The 15,257-nt window shown below is 44.9% G+C and overlaps 2 protein-coding genes and 1 long non-coding RNA gene across 3 annotated transcripts in view; 2 read left to right on the forward strand and 1 right to left on the reverse strand.

Moving 5' to 3' along the window:
* Positions 1–15,257, forward strand: part of LOC307206908 — a 61,044-nt gene that overhangs the window by 14,402 nt on the left and 31,385 nt on the right. The gene's annotated exons all lie outside the window — the stretch shown is intronic.
* On the forward strand, positions 868–6,214 carry LOC307206901 (cystatin-B-like). Its single transcript, XM_079960384.1, has 3 exons — positions 868–1,025; positions 4,001–4,102; positions 5,989–6,214. Exons 1-3 carry the CDS (start codon positions 960–962, stop codon positions 6,115–6,117), a joined length of 297 nt encoding a protein of 98 aa, XP_079816510.1. The 5' UTR covers positions 868–959; the 3' UTR covers positions 6,118–6,214.
* On the reverse strand, positions 8,006–12,129 carry LOC307206902 (cystatin-A-like). The gene is made up of 3 exons (XM_079960385.1): positions 11,903–12,129; positions 9,790–9,891; positions 8,006–8,235 (listed from the first exon to the last, which is right to left on the reverse strand). Exons 1-3 carry the CDS (start codon positions 11,966–11,968, stop codon positions 8,107–8,109), a joined length of 297 nt encoding a protein of 98 aa, XP_079816511.1. The 5' UTR covers positions 11,969–12,129; the 3' UTR covers positions 8,006–8,106.

A 15,257-nucleotide genomic window follows, 5' to 3' on the forward strand; every position in this document is an offset into this window, starting at 1 on the left:
TTCACGACTGGACTTAACTGTCAGGGGTCCTTTACCTTTTTCTTACATCTATTGAAGTCACTCCAAACCCTTCCTATCCACCAACCAGGTATTATATTTCAACTAAGCAATTTTCAAGGGAAAGATGGCCAGTATGCTACAAACTGGAACAATGATTTAAAATTACTGCCCCCCCTTTCAAAAACAAAAACAAAAACCAAGCACCAACTCTTCATTCATTCTATCCCAGAATGTTGTGTATACACAGCATCAGGGCCGGATTGAGGTTTGATGAGGCCCTAAACTACTGAAGGTAATGGGGCCCTTTATATGTCCAGCTGTCCTTTGTCAACAACAAATGGTCGCTTTGCAATGTTAACAACGGGCAAGTAGCTGTCTCGACTTGTTCTGTACTTGTTTAGCCCGATTCCAGAGCCACAATAGGATAACCACAGCGGATCCCATTACTTGGTCCCTGTCGACCTCGCCCTTCTCCCAGTTTGCAACATTAACGGCCGGCCACACACTTGCAAGGCTTTGCAAGCCGAGCGCGCGCTCCTTTGCAACCGGCTGCCTTTGTTTTTGAACTAGCAGGGCCGTTTAGCAATAAATGCAATAAATAATCGACACCAATCGAGGTCTGGGTTGGGCAGAACATAAATCCGGGAATGCGTGGAGGGCACTCCAGTCGTTGCAATGCAATGCCCGGCCACACTTTGGAGCGAAATCCTTGCTTTCTTCTCGGATTTCTCTGCGTGTCTCTCTCGATCTTTTGGGTTGGAAGAAAATGGCTTCTGCAGCGCTGAGAAATCCTCTTTCCCTTCCTGGGCTGCGTCAGCCTCCTCCTCCTCCTCCTCCTCTCCTCCCTCTCTCCGCCTGCCCAGCTGCATCACTGGAGCAGCTGACGGAGGGGCGACCAGTGGCGAAGGGCGCCTTGGCGCACCGGAGTTTCGTTTTTACGCGCAAGGCGCAGCGCGAGGATGATGTGCGGAGGGACCAGCGAGGCCAAGGCAGCCACGGCCGAGACGCAGCAAATCGCCCAGGAAGTAAGGAAGGGAGCCTCCTGGCACTTGGACGCAGCTGGAGACATCTCTGGAGGGGGACGGGGGGCTGGCTGGCTGGGTGGGTGGGGAGGTGGGGAAGAGAAAAGCGCAGCTTGGAGAGAGTTTCCCCCTTCCTTCTCCTCCTCCTCCTCCTCCTCCAGTGGCGCTTGCTCCTGGCATGAAAGGCGAGGCGCTCCCTTCTCCGCTTCCTCCCTTGACCCCGGGGCTCATGAGGACTAGCCGCGCCCTTCGCCCACAGAAGTTCTGTAGTCGTCGCCAAAGGGAGGTCAACCTGGAAGTGCTGACGGGCGCAGAACAACATCTTTGTTGTTTTCATACCTGTTTCATTGATGCTCAGGTGCCGAGCATGTCGTTCCAAGGTTTTTTCTAACGCTAGGCGCATTTTGGGCAATTTCCCCAAAACGAAAAGTTGTGCATTGTGGAGGAAGTTTTTGTGCACTTGGGCAACTGGGGTTTAATTAAGGGGCTGGATAGATTTCAGAAAAGAGAGGGATGAGAAATGGAAGGAAGCACTTCGGAGCGGTGCCTTGGGATTAAAAGTACCTAAACCAGCCCCCCCCCCCGCGTATTTTCGGGGACTATTGCTTTAACTTTTATTAACATAAAAAATACAAACAAAACATGATCAAAGTTACAAAATACAGGAACAGCACAGAGGTTGTGTTTTCCAAATAAGCAGAGAGCAAGTAATGTAGAAAAATAAAAACAGCAAAACGCATAATCAAAGCCAAATTTCATGATTTGGGGAGGCAGGGCAGTGTTTTGTGTTTGCAATTTGATAAATAAGAAATGAATTCCCACCAAAAGGTGCAGAAATGCTTTGGGTCGTCCTTTCCCTTAGAAACAAGCATCCACATAAGAAGTTAGTTTCTTAGATTGGAAACTTGCCGTTTGATCATCCCACATTAAAAATAGCAAGGAGGGCGTTTTCCCTGAGTCAGCCTTGCGCAGCATTTGACTCAGTGCTTCCTTGTGGTTGAAGTGTCCCAATCTCAAAGTGGACTTGCCCTAAGTTATGGAGATATATAGCAATGGGGCAGCTCAAGGCTTATTTCAGGGGCACAGGAGCATTTCTGGTTCCTTATTGGGGGCTGCTCATTCAGCTCTGCTTTGAACCAACATCACCCTCATCAACGAAAGAAAATAAGAATTTCTGCAGTTTAAACCGTTCTTTTAGATCCTGTGACCCACCCCCTGCAATTGCTCAGGAACTTTGGAACTTTGACGTTTCAGCAGTTCCTCTTTCACTTCCTCTATCCCTCCTTGTAGTTGCATATTTTCCATTCTCAGTTACTTGGAACTGTCTGGCTTAGGGTTAGGGCAGCAGAGGATGCAGACAGAATATCTGTCTCAGATATTCTGTTTCTGATGCCTAATCTCATGATTTAAGATTTTAATATAATGCGGAACCTGACTCAGGAATGTGCCTGCTTCCTCTAACCCTAACTCTTGCTCTTGTGTGTGCTTTCTCGCTCATATAATCTCTGCACAAGGGCTGGGAGATGCAGTTGGCAACTTCTTATTTGTCTTGCTTCTGCACCTTCATCTGACATGGAAGAAAATGAGCAAGCAAAGCTCTTTGTACCACTTCATTCGTATCAGCAGAATACCTGCATGTCTGATCGCTCATTTCTGTCTATGACAACTTGTTTTCTAATCCCCTTTGCTGAGGTTCTTAGGCTCTGCTCTTGAGTCACATTTGCGTGCACGTCACCTTACGATCTGGAGTATATGAACTGTCTTTTTCAAAAAGTACTCTCTGTGAAGCCAGGTTGTGTCATAGGAAAGCTCTGTCTCTGTCAAGAGAGGATTGCCTGTGCATGAGCTCCCTTTAGGACAGTGCTGGACAGGGACTAATGAGGTCTGAAATGGGTCCCAATTTGGCCCTCAAATTGCTCCCCACAAACAATCACGTGTGCGGCAGGTATGGACGTGGAGCTCCCTATTGTTCCTTTGCAAGCGGGACTCCCTGTTGGTGCTGATTGGCTGATAGATGTTGACAGGACACCCCACTGGGGTTGGCTGTGCTAGGGAACAGTGTTAGAAAGTGAGATATGAAAGCTAGGAGCTCAATGGCACCTTAAACCTAAGTTATGGGCGCAACAACAGAATGTCTAGGCACATTTTTTTTAATAACAAGAATACAAAGCTGAAAATGAATGAACTGCAGCTAAAATATTATGTTCCTTTTTCACATGGTCTAGTGCTGGGACGTCCAACTCTCAATATTCTGCGATCTACTCACAGTATAAAATAAATTGGCAGTGATCTACCCAAAGTTACCCCCCCTAATATTCTTAAGAGGGCCTCTTCCCCAGTCTTGACAGAGTAGCTGGAAGTGGGGAGGCAGAAAAAGCTCCTCCTTTCCTTCCACTTGTAATTTTAATCTGAAATCTCAGGCACTGTACTGTACCCAGAGTTCAGAAACTGCTGGCGCTGATGAAATTCTCTTTCACAAAATGCGCCTTGAACAATGGGAGTTTCGAAAACTGCTAGGGCAGGCTTCCTCAACCTCGGCCCTCCAGATGTTTTGAGACTACAATTCCCAGCATCCCTGACCACTGGTCCTGCTAGCTAGGGATCATGGGAGTTGTAGGCCAAAAAACATCTGGAGGGCCGAGGTGGAGGAAGCTAGGGAGTTTCCTAATGCTGGGTGGGTGGTGATGAGATTTGCTCTGTTTCAAAGCAGCTAGGATTCTGTTTTCCACATTGTATTATAGGTCATCTAAAGCGGAGGAGGGGGAGAAGCTTCCATGGGGTGGGGATCCTGTCTTGACCAGTATCCCCATGGAGAGCAGAACATACCCAGCTTTCGGTTCTTCTTTCACCTCTACATCTGGTCTTTAAAACCTCTCCAGGCACAAATGGCAGAGATTTTTGCAGGCCTCACAATATTTTAAGCAGCAAACAAATTCTAATTCCTCCTCCCCCCCCCCACCTTTTTCTGTTCCCAAAAGGTGAAAGGACAAGTGGAAGAGAAAGAAGGTAGAAGCTTTGAAGTCTTCGAAGCAGTTGAGTTTAAGACGCAGATGGTTGCTGGAATAAACTACTTCATCAAGGTAGCGTATATGCCTGCTGTTTTGGTGGTTGTAAAGCACACATTCGCTCTTGTGGCTATCAAGTCAAATGCAGTATATCTGCTAATAATGGACAGTTTCTCCATTATATGTCAGCAAATTAAAGCATCCAGGGTATTTTCCAGGTGATTTTGCCTGAGTCTGAGCCTTTGGAAGCCAAGCTTAGTGCTGAGGCGATAAATCCTGGATAGTGGCTGGGTGTCAGGTACCGGGCAGAGGGGGAAGGTGGAGACCGCCTGCCCAGCCTGACCCTTCCAGAGAAGAAGAAGACAGTTCAGAATTACAACAGGGGGTTGCGGGAGTTCGCAGCTCAGAGGCAGATAAGAAGAAAAGTTGGGAAATCATGCGAGAGCCCAGAACAACACCTGGCTGACCTGTTGTCATTGGAAAACATTCCATCTCCCAGAACCTGGCAAGCCTTAAAAGTGGGAGAGCAAAGAGCTCGAAGACAGAGGACCTGTAGCAGCACCATAGAAGTGATGAATGAGGAAGTGGGAGAGATGGGGGGTGGAGATTCACCCGGGACAACAGCATTATCCAAGAGGCTGGGTTCTATTAAGGGGCTGGAATTCTACTCTTACCTTCTCCCCAGCATACTGCTTTTAAATGTGGAGATAAATTATTTTGGATGGTGGTAATAGCGTGATGCGGGTGGCGCTGTGGGTTAAACCAGAGAGCCTAGGACTTGCCGATCAGAAGGTCGGCGGTTTGAATCCCCGCCACGGAGTGAGCTCCTGTTGCTCGATCCCTGCTCCTGCCAACCTAGCAGTTCGAAAGCATGTCAAAGTGCAAGTAGGTAAATAGATACCGCTTCGGTGGGAAGGTAAATGGCGTTTCCGTGCGCTGCTCTGGTTCGCCAGAAGTGGCTTAGTCCTGCTGGCCACATGACCCGGAAGCTGCACACTGGCTCCCTCGGCCAGTAAAGCGAGATGAGCGCCACAACCCCAGAGTCGGCCACAACTGGACTTAATGGTCAGGGGTCCCTTTACCTTTTAATAGTGTGAAAGAGAGTTCAGTCATTTGATTCCTCCCCCCACCGTCTGAACTGTTACATCTGCTACAGAAATTTATTGCTTCACTGAGAATTAGGCCCCATTTACTAAATCTTGGTTTTCATTCTAACAAGAACAGCAGTAATGCATCTGTGCTGATACTGCAGTTTGCACCCGTCAAGCAATCATTTGTGTTGGTGCTGCTGAAGCCTCAGAGAAGTGAGGGGTTGGATGATTTCCCTGAGGAACGTTAGGCAGATGAATCCTTTAGGATAGAGTAGGCTAAACAGGAGCTCCTGGCATTTGTTTGGCGTCACGGAGATGTGAAAAGCAATCCTTCCACAGCAAAGAAGCTTGATTCCTCCACCCTTCCCAACTACAGTACAATTATAATGAAGCGAGACGAGCGCTGATGCCTAAGCTATAGAGGATGACCTTTCCCCTAAAGGGCCTCGGTCCCGTATACCTGAAGGAGCGTCTCCATCCCCATCGTTCAGCCCAGACACTGAGGTCTGAGGGCCTTCTGGTGGTTCCCTCACTGCTAGAAGCCAAGTTACAGGGGACCAGGCAGAGGGCCTTTTTGGTGGTGGTGCCCTCCCTGTGGAACACCCTCCCACCAGATGTCAAAGAGAACAACACCTACCAGACTTTTAGAAGACATCTGAAGGCAGCTCTGTTTATGGAAGCTTTTAATGTTTGATGTATTACAGTATTTCAATATTTTGTTGGAAGCTGCCCAGAGTGACTGGGGAAGCCCAGCCAGATGGGCGGGGTATAAATAAATTATTATTATTATTGTTGTTGTTGTTGTTGTTGCTGTTGCTGTTGTTGTCTTCACTTCACACAATTTACAGGCCCCTTTTTCTTCCTTCCCAGGTCCACATTGGCAATGACGAGTTCCTTCACGTGAGAGTGTACAAAAGACTCCCTCACGAAAACAAGCCGTTGGAGCTCACCAGTTACCAAAGCAAGAAAGCAAAACACGATGAACTGGCTTACTTCTAAGCAGTTCTGCAGAAACCTTTCTCCCTCTGCAGTTTTTTTACTAAGTTGAAAACTGGAGTTTATTTTGCCAAATGCAAATGATCTTTCTTTCTTTCTTTCTTTTTAAAAAATAGCATCGTGCTTTAAAATTGTAGTAATGTAGCCATGCTTTGATCGCATTAATTCTTGTGGCATACAAGTATTTATGTGTTACTTGTGTGTAAACTGTAAGCGCATAGATGAAGGACTGGGACTGTGCTTTTTACCTCACACTATCACCTCCCCCCCCCATGTGTTTAGCAATGTTTTGTATGAGCAGAAAGCCTAATTCGTGACACTTGACTAATCAGGTGTCCCAGTTGAGACCCCCTACTCATGACCAGGAGCGCACATATTACTGGGATTTCTGCTCACACAACCATGACCATGTGGTTACTAAAAAGAAAAAAGAGGGGGAAGACGCTGATTGGGCTAAAACCAGGTCCCAATCCTCTATGCGCTTATGCCTGACATGTGAGCAATGTCTGAATAAGGCTACATAGTCATTATATACCCAAGAATTGATCTGATGTGCATTCATTTTTGTATACCACTTCTTTGGACCCTCTTCAATAAATCAAGTTGCTTGCTAAAAAAAAAAAAAAAGCCCATGTTAATAGGGGAAACTTCATAAGTGTTGAAGGTCAGGTTCAACTCAGCTCTTCAATAGGTTGGATGGTAAATGGGAAGTGGGTGAAGACTGGCTGATGGTGTCTGGATCTGGCCACAGTAGTTAAGATGGACTGTCATGGGCATAGCCAGGATTTGGGTTGGGGAGAAGGCAAAAAAGTTGTTGAACTTTTAGGGGAGATCACCCTCCCCCAAGGTTACTGAGCTTTTTTGGGAGATCATGGGTAGAGACATTACGAGGGCAGGCTTCTGACTAGGGGGAATTGGCTTCTGCGATGGGAACAGAACCTCAGCTAGTTGAGTATTTTTAATGCTTTTCAATAATTTCTGAGGATCTAGGGGGCAGCTGCCTGCTGCCTCCCCTTGCCTACACCCATGTGGAGTGTAGGAGGTGGTAGCACAGATTCGAATGAGGCTGTGTAGGTTTCAGATTGTGCCTATAGCTGCTGATAAGGATCACAATGGTTGTTCCTTCATATCTGAGAATACCAGCTCTGTCTTCCACACAGTAATTGAAAGAGAATCTTCTTCCCTGTATGTATTTCCTTGGAAAACAACAACAACCAATGACTGCCTTGTTTGGGTGAAGCAGGAAAGAGTGGGCAATCTTTTTATTTATTTGGATGTTCTATCTAAGACAGGGACGCGGGTGGCGCTGTGGGTTAAACCACAGAGCCTAGGACTTGCTGATCAGAAGGTCGGTGGTTCGAATCCCCGCGACGGGGTGAACTCCCATTGCTCGGTCCCTGCTCCTGCCAACCTAGCAGTTTGAAAGCACGTCAAAAGTGCAAGTAGATAAATAGGTACCGCTCCGGCGGGAAGGTAAACGGTGTTTCCGTGCGCTGCTCTGGTTTCACCTGAAGCGGCTTAGTCCTGCTGGCCACATGACCCGGAAGCTGTACGCCGGCTCCCTCGGCCAATAAAGCGAGATGAGCGTCGCAACCCCAGAGTCGGCCACAACTGGACCTAATGGTCAGGGGTCCCTTTACAAATGTTATGTGGGTCCCGTGAGTGTGAGGTAAATGCAGTTTAGTACTTTTGCAATCATATCCTTAAATTCCGAAGAGATAAATTATGAAATTGTGCCTACCGGCTATCGTTTGCCTTGTTTTCCGGGAAGCCTATAAGTGCGCAAAGTATGCTATTCACTTTCTATCCCTGTGTCTTACTAGTGGAAAAGGAGTACCAGGAATAAACGTTGCCATTACACAGAATACAATGCAGAATCACAACCTAAAACTTCCCAAACGAGATGTTTTATTTGTAGCTGATTTTGACATGTCAGTCTGCATCCTGTATTTGTTAAAAAAACACACACAAGATGGCAGCAGAATGGGCTCATTAGAAGTAGTTCAGTGGATCACTTGCTGTCTTCCCAGTCTGGTAAGCGGTCAAAGAAGGGGCTTCGTTCTTGTGAGGAAGAGGCTGGAATACACGCAAGTGCAAATGTTCACCCTGGCCAACATCAACCTGGAGGGAAGAGAGAATGAGCCAGGGTTAAAATGTTCGATGTTAATTACTACCCGAGTTCACATTAAGAATCCTAAAATGTGACCCTCCAGCTACTGTTGGACTCCCAATTCCTAGCAGCCCCAGCCAAGACAGTTCAAAGTTTGGGGCGATTATGAAAGTAAGAGGCCGGCAGAATCACAAATTAGCAACTCCTGTGAGAAGCTTTTAGTTGAGGGAGGGAGGGAGGATTGGAAATTAAGGCAAAAGTAGCTTGCATAAAAAGAATTGTGTTAAACAGGAAATGCACATTGCTTAGAGACCCATCGACTGGACAATCTACTGGCCGGTTTTGCACAGTGAGAGGGACAACTTTTTCAGGGTTTTACTGTAGTAACCAAATGAAGAGGTGGAAGGACTAGGTTAAAAAAAAAAAGACCCCTGGATGATTACGTTTAAGAGTGGCTGGGGAAACCCAGCCAGATAGGCGGGGTATAAATAAATGATGATGATGATGATGATGTCCAGTCAAAGGCAACTATGGGCTTGTGGCACTCATCTCACTTTCAGGCCGAGGGACAGACAGCTTTGTGGGTCATGTGGCCAGCATGACTAAACCGCTTCTGGCACAATGGAACACAGTGATGGAAGCCAGAGCGCACGGAAATGCCGTTTACCTTCCCACCACAGCGGTACCTATTTATCTACTTGCACTGGTGTGCTTTCGAACTGCTAGGTTGGCAGGAGCTGGGACTGAGCAACGAGAGCTCACCCCGTCATGGGGATTCAAACTGCTAACCTTCCGATCGGCAAGCCCAAGAGCCTCAGAGGTTTAGACCACAGCACCACCTGCGTTTTACCCAACAGGCAGCACCAAGCCAGCCTATTTTTAAAGTGATGCAAGAGCTTCCTGATGAAGTAGTTTTAAACGGCAAAGGTATTCAATAATTAATACTTCGAAGCATATATATATATATATATATATATATATATATATATATGGCTTTATTAAGCTTCTTCAATAAAAACTAGTGTGGCCCCCAGACCTTTGACGGTCTATTGATCCTGTGCTACCACTGTGATTGCTTTTTCCGCTGCCACCACCCCGTATCTCACGGGGACACACGGAGTCCAGTCAGTTGTTAACATAACCAAATAATCAAGTTTATTTTTAAATGCAGGAACAAGCTTATGGTTTCAGTTAATTTTTCTCTTGTCAGTTTCTTATTCTTAGTTCCTAACAACTCCAAACTGATTATTCCAACTATCTATCTGACTCCACCTAACAATTCCTCTCACTCTCTCACAATACAACTCTACCAACCCACACCTAAACCTCCCTCTTCCTTCTTCAACTCCCAAACCTCAACCTCAACTGACTTTCAAAACCTCCCACTCTAACTTTTATTCCTCCCCTTGCATTCTCACTGGCCAATCACATCACACCTTTTTTAACCCTTTCCTTATGACCCATCCTAGGAGGCAAACGCCACAACTAGTTTTAAAAATGTAGACTTTTTAGAATAGAAAGTTCATTAATAAAATTCCCGATCATTTCTCAATTGGAGCACTGACCTTAATGAAATAGTTTGTTCCAGCAACCACCTGTGTTTTGTACTCAACAGCAGTGAAAACAGTGTAAACCTTGTTTTCCTTCTGTTCTATCTGAGATTTCATCTGAAATTAAAAATAAGAAGAGTTGTCATTCTTGGACAGCAAAGAACTGAGCCAAAGCCATAGGAAACGGTGGGCGTTTGCATTGCTTCGCTATTCATTTTAGGTTTGAGAAATTTTGCAGACCCCCAAATCCATTTGGGACAAGTGCAGAAACAGCCGCTGTTTCAAGACCAAGTCCTGATCTCAGGCCAAGGGTGGACGCTCAGGGCTGCCCTTACCAGAGAAGCCAAACCTGCTTGCCTAGAAGAGAGCCGCATTTTTGTATGCAACCAAACGCTTCTTGAGATGGAAGTTTTTATGAAGAGGAAACGCAGTAAAAATGGCACAAAAGGCTATATGACATTGTGGTCAAAATGCGTGGGCTGACTCAATACATTTGGCCACACCTAACAATTTAGTCTCTGAAAATATCATCATCAACCTTTACTACGGTCCAGAGACCCAACAAATCATTACAAAGCAATACACAATTCATACAGCCTACCTCCAGGTTAAACAAGCATCTTTTTCAGAATATAGGGATCATTGGTTCTTGCAACCACCGATAAAAACTTTGCCACTGCTAATGTTCTAGTGTTTGTCTGGTCTTCCAATAGGAACCTGACATAGTGAGCCTCTGATTTTCCCGGGAAAGGTACCAGCAAGGGTAATATCAGTTCAGCCCTGGCTGGTTCATATTTTTCACAGTGCAACAAAATATGTTTTATGGAATCAATGTCTTGAGCACACGAGCAAAGTCTGTCCTGGTAGGGAACTCCTCTCAACCTGCCATCCAAGACTGCAAAAGGAAAGACGTTTAGTCCGGCTTTGGTGAATAACCTTCGATAGTTTGGTACTGTCAGGTTTTTAATGTAAGATGTTAACTTAAAGACATGCCCATATTGTGCTCTTACTGCCAGCGGACTACACACTGCGTGTGATCGAGATCGCAAGTCACTGTGTCCCATAATATTTGCTTTAACGTCTTTAGGGCGCCTTCGTAACCCAGGTAATACAGTTGGGGGGGAGTGACAGACCAATAGAGGTGGCTTTTCTAGCCATGGTTTTCTGCCATTTGCTGACAAATTCCTCATTGGTCAGGTGCTGGTACAAACCCTTCCCTAGATCAAACACTGAAATTCTGAGCCAATGTTTTAGGGCAGCCCACCACGCTCTAGTTGAAGCTGGCCATTCAGCAGCTTCTAACAGAAGTATGGAGTTGGGGACACAGTTGGGTACCTGCAGCAGAGATAGTAGAAATTTTGCCTGAAAGCCATCTAACTTTGGCAGGTCCCCATTATGCCAGACATCTGCAGCATACAGGAGTTGAGAAACGGATTTTGCGTTGAAAACCCTTAAGGCTGCTGGAACATTTTTGCCGCCCTTTGTGAAAAAGAATCTGAATATGGCTAGCTTTGCGATCTCTGCAAATATTAAACTGCTCCCCTAGAACAAATAGCATTCTTTCCAAAGAAAGCTACAAAGTCTCGTGGCATCTAAGTTTTTGTAGGCTAGAGTCAAAAAAAACACACACACCACCTTACTTGCACCACAAGCAGTTTTTAAGCCTGAAAGGTGTCACAAAAACTTATTCCATAATAACCTCCGAGCGGCCACAAGACTCTTGGCGACAGCTCCTGTGGATTTTTATTTTACTTTATTTACAAAATAAAGGGAATCTGAAATCGTGAGACTATCAGCATTGATATTCATTTTCCAAATCTGGTCCGTGTGGATGACACAAGACAGGGGGTCTGGAGCAGGACAGGAGAGCAAAGAGTTGGGGGGGGCTCAATGCCCCTCCCCATCACCATTAGTTAGAATAGGGCATTGTCACTGGCGCCACCAAACTTTGAGTCAAGGGAGGTTATTGATTCTGAAATAACACATGCAATCTGTAGCCAGATAAACAGGTATTCTTATTTCACAACTGAATGACAGCTACTAAATAAGGTGCGTTTTCCACATTGGTTTAATTTATATACAAAATATAAATTTGTCAATGATTGTTTTAATGGGCTCTTTTACTTACCTTGTCAGCCAGCTGCTGAACATCTGGAGTAGAAGGACTGGCATCTGTTAAGCCTCCAGCCATCATGGTGACAAGTCAAACTTGAAGGTGCTGAGAAGTCTCCACAGGCAAATCAGCAGCAACTATGATCCAATAGTTTAGTTGGGCGTATTATATACTCTAACAGTGTCACATGACTCTTATGTAAATGAATTTAAAGAGTCATCACCTGAGAATAAGAAGAAAGAGGTAGACTTCTGTTACAAATACAAATTTAACATGATTTATCTCTCTGAACATGCAGAAGATAAGATTTCCACACAACACAATCAAGCTTTTGTTTTGTGAGAGTTGAGGAGGGGCGAGGAATCTTCCTGACTCAACAGAAGCTTAACTGCTTGAGTAATGGACACATGACTGACTTTTGTTCTTTGGAACAGCACCTCTTCTTGAGTTGCTCAACGCACAGTCAGATTCCTTGTTTCATTGGTTCAAGGCCAAACAAGAAGGGAGGACAGGATGCATGAAAAAGCTCGAAGGTCTATGAATTAAAACCAGTCTTCCTAAACCTGGTGCCCCTCCTGATGTTGCTAGACTACAACTCCCATTATCCCTGAACACTGGTCACACTGGATGGTGCTAGTCCAAAACCTCTGGAGGACACCAGGCTGTGAAAGGAGGGTTTAAGTCTATGTAAATAGCAGCTGCAGGAGGGCTTGGCATGTGAGGAGGTTCTATCTTTCCAGTGAAAACCATTCCCACCCCACCCACCCTGCTATTTGCTATGGGAGGGAAAACATACCAACAAAGGGCCTTCTCGGTGGTGGCGCCCGCCCTGTGGAACGCCCTCCCATCAGATGTCAAGGAAATAAGCAACTATCTGACTTTTAGAAGACATCTGAAGGCAGCCCTGTTTAGGGAAGTTTTTAATGTTTGATCTTTTATCATGTTTTTATTGTTCTGTTGGGAGCTGCCCAGAGTGGCTGGGTAAATCCAGCCAGATGGGCAGGGTATTAGTAATAAAATTATTATTATTATTGCTTTTTTCTGTACCAGTGCCCACTTGGTATCAGCCTGGCAAATTACAATAGCTGACCTGTTGTTGCACATTTTATGTCCTATGAAACAAATGGCTATAGAAGTGAAGAGCTGGCTTGTGTTTCTGTTACCCTACAGAAAACCCTAAATTAAGATGACCAGTCTTTTATTTAGAAATACTTAAAACCTTTTGCAGCATGAGGAAATGGGGGGCTGCATGTGGCAATTTAAAAACTAAGTGATTTCTCAGCACAATCAGATGCTGGTTACCTGCATCTGATGAAATGGGCTATCCTTCAATAATTTTCTCCAAGGTGCCACAAGAATAAGGCTGAAATCCTGTACATAGGTGAGTTCAGTGAGACTCTTCCATCCCTGTGTACATAGATTAGGACTGTGCTGTGCATTTAAATAAGCTGGGCATTCCTATCCTCTTTGTGTTTACTGAGAGGCAAGGCTAAGACTTCTACATTGCGAAAGATTCAAGTGCTTTGGTTACCATTTCGCAATACCACAGATAATTAAGTTCTTTCTCTGTGCGTGTGTGTTTAAAAAATCAGACTTCAAGCAAATTTAATAGTATCTGAAGAGTAATGAGTGGAATCTATACATCTATGACATTAAGCATTGCATGAGAGCCCACGCCGTAGAAAGACAAGCACTGAGAATCATTAACAGGAAGAAGGCACAACCTGCCAATGGAACTGTGAAACAAGTTTTTTGGCCTAGAAGCACAGGGTTTTTTTATTTCTAATGTTTACATATTCTCTCCACGGAACTAAGGATAGCACCCTCCCACCCCAATTTATCTGCACAACCAGCCTGTAAGGAAAGTTCAGCTGAAAGAATGACTAGCCTAAAGACTGGCCAGGGAGTTGTGGCTGCATGGAATTTTGGCCCCGGATCTCCTTAGTTATTTTCTTATATTTTATCACTATTCCACCCTGGCTTTCCTGAAGTGAGACTGCAGAGTACTTGGTCCAAGCTCAAGGCAGCTTCTCACTGACAAGTGCTAGACCAACTTTGAAAAAGGTAGATTTTATAGCCTCCAACCAGTTACCTTAACTTCAGTTTTTCCATACACAGATGGAAATGGGGGATGCTACTAAGATATATTTGCATGCTGCTCTTAGCCATCAATAGCTTTTGTCAACTTGGTCTAAATCAGTGTTTCTCAATCTTGGGTCTCCAGATGTTTTTTGGACTACAACTCACACCACCCCTAAGCTAGCAGGTCAGGGATGATGGGAACTGTAGTCCAAAAACAACTGGAGACCCAGGTTTGGGAAACACCAGTCTAAATAATCGAACTGAGGGAAAGTTCGGTAGTTTGTTCTAGTTGGGACTTGAGAAGAGAATGCCTGAAGCAACAGCACACAGGGAGGTAACTTGGAGGACAGGAGATCAGCTTCCCTTTTTGGTGATTTTCTATTGGGAAAATTAGACCCCACCCTCATGCTTTTATGACTCAATGGGGCAAGCACATGATTAACCAACATGGGTGTTCTTGTCACATCTCGTCTGGCCCCAAAGTTATTCCAAATAGAAAAACCCAGGACTAGTGCATAGTTTTAAAATAAAAAACCCCTCAATGCTGATAAAAGCTAAGCAACTTTTAGGCATTAAGGAAGTGAAGGGGGAGGGTTTGAAAGTGTCAGTAGGGCCACACATTTTGCCGCCCCCCCCCGGACATTAAATAAGCCTTTTACACTTAAATCTTCCAAAATGCTGACAGCTCTCAAAACTTGGATATTTTAGTCAGGTTGGTTGTGATAGGGTTCTGCAACAGGAAATTCTGTATTTTCCCATTTGATGGAACGTAAATGATCAAAGGTGACCTTTCCTAACTGTAAATGATAGTTTTAAAAAAAATATTACCACATTTTAGAGAAAGTTCTCTCATTTTTCAAAACAGGTAAAATAAAAAGCACCCTTGTGATGTTTTGCAATATGTGTATTTTTAAAAAACATAACCAGGGCTGCCAAGAATTAAAAGAAAGCAGAACCTGTTATGGGCATTAAAGCCCAATGTTAGAGGTTTTGTTTTATTTTCCCTCTGTCACTTTGGATCCCCAGCAGCCATAACAGGATTGCAGTCTTTCAGCTGTTTTGCACATAAAAATGCAGAAAGTGAGGAACCGTGAAATAAGTAAAGAACCAAAAGATAAAACTCTTCAGCTTAGGAAATCAAGTCCATTGGCCTGGAGGCTATGCAGACACCAAGCAATTTCATAGCTTGTCAAAAGAAAGACAAGGCGGCCACATGACTCACTCGCAACGCATCACATTACATGAAACTGGGAAATGTGGGAAGGCTCCAGGATTGTGCTCATTCAGA

The sequence above is a fragment of the Podarcis cretensis genome, assembly GCF_951804945.1.
Source record: "Podarcis cretensis genome assembly, chromosome: 17".
NCBI lineage: Eukaryota > Metazoa > Chordata > Lepidosauria > Squamata > Lacertidae > Podarcis > Podarcis cretensis.

What these genes read in the sequence shown, in the direction of transcription:
- LOC307206902 (XM_079960385.1), bottom strand. Translation starts at nt 11,968, where the DNA reads ATGATGGCTGGAGGCTTAACAGATGCCAGTCCTTCTACTCCAGATGTT. An exon ending in TTCAGCAGCTGGCTGACAAG is followed by an intron (nt 9,892 to 11,902) that starts GTAAGTAAAAGA and finishes TTTTAATTTCAG; the next exon opens with ATGAAATCTCAGATAGAACA. An exon ending in GAACAAACTATTTCATTAAG is followed by an intron (nt 8,236 to 9,789) that starts GTCAGTGCTCCA and finishes TCTTCCCTCCAG; the next exon opens with GTTGATGTTGGCCAGGGTGA.
- LOC307206901 (XM_079960384.1), top strand. Translation starts at nt 960, where the DNA reads ATGATGTGCGGAGGGACCAGCGAGGCCAAGGCAGCCACGGCCGAGACG. An exon ending in CGCAGCAAATCGCCCAGGAA is followed by an intron (nt 1,026 to 4,000) that starts GTAAGGAAGGGA and finishes TGTTCCCAAAAG; the next exon opens with GTGAAAGGACAAGTGGAAGA. An exon ending in GAATAAACTACTTCATCAAG is followed by an intron (nt 4,103 to 5,988) that starts GTAGCGTATATG and finishes CTTCCTTCCCAG; the next exon opens with GTCCACATTGGCAATGACGA.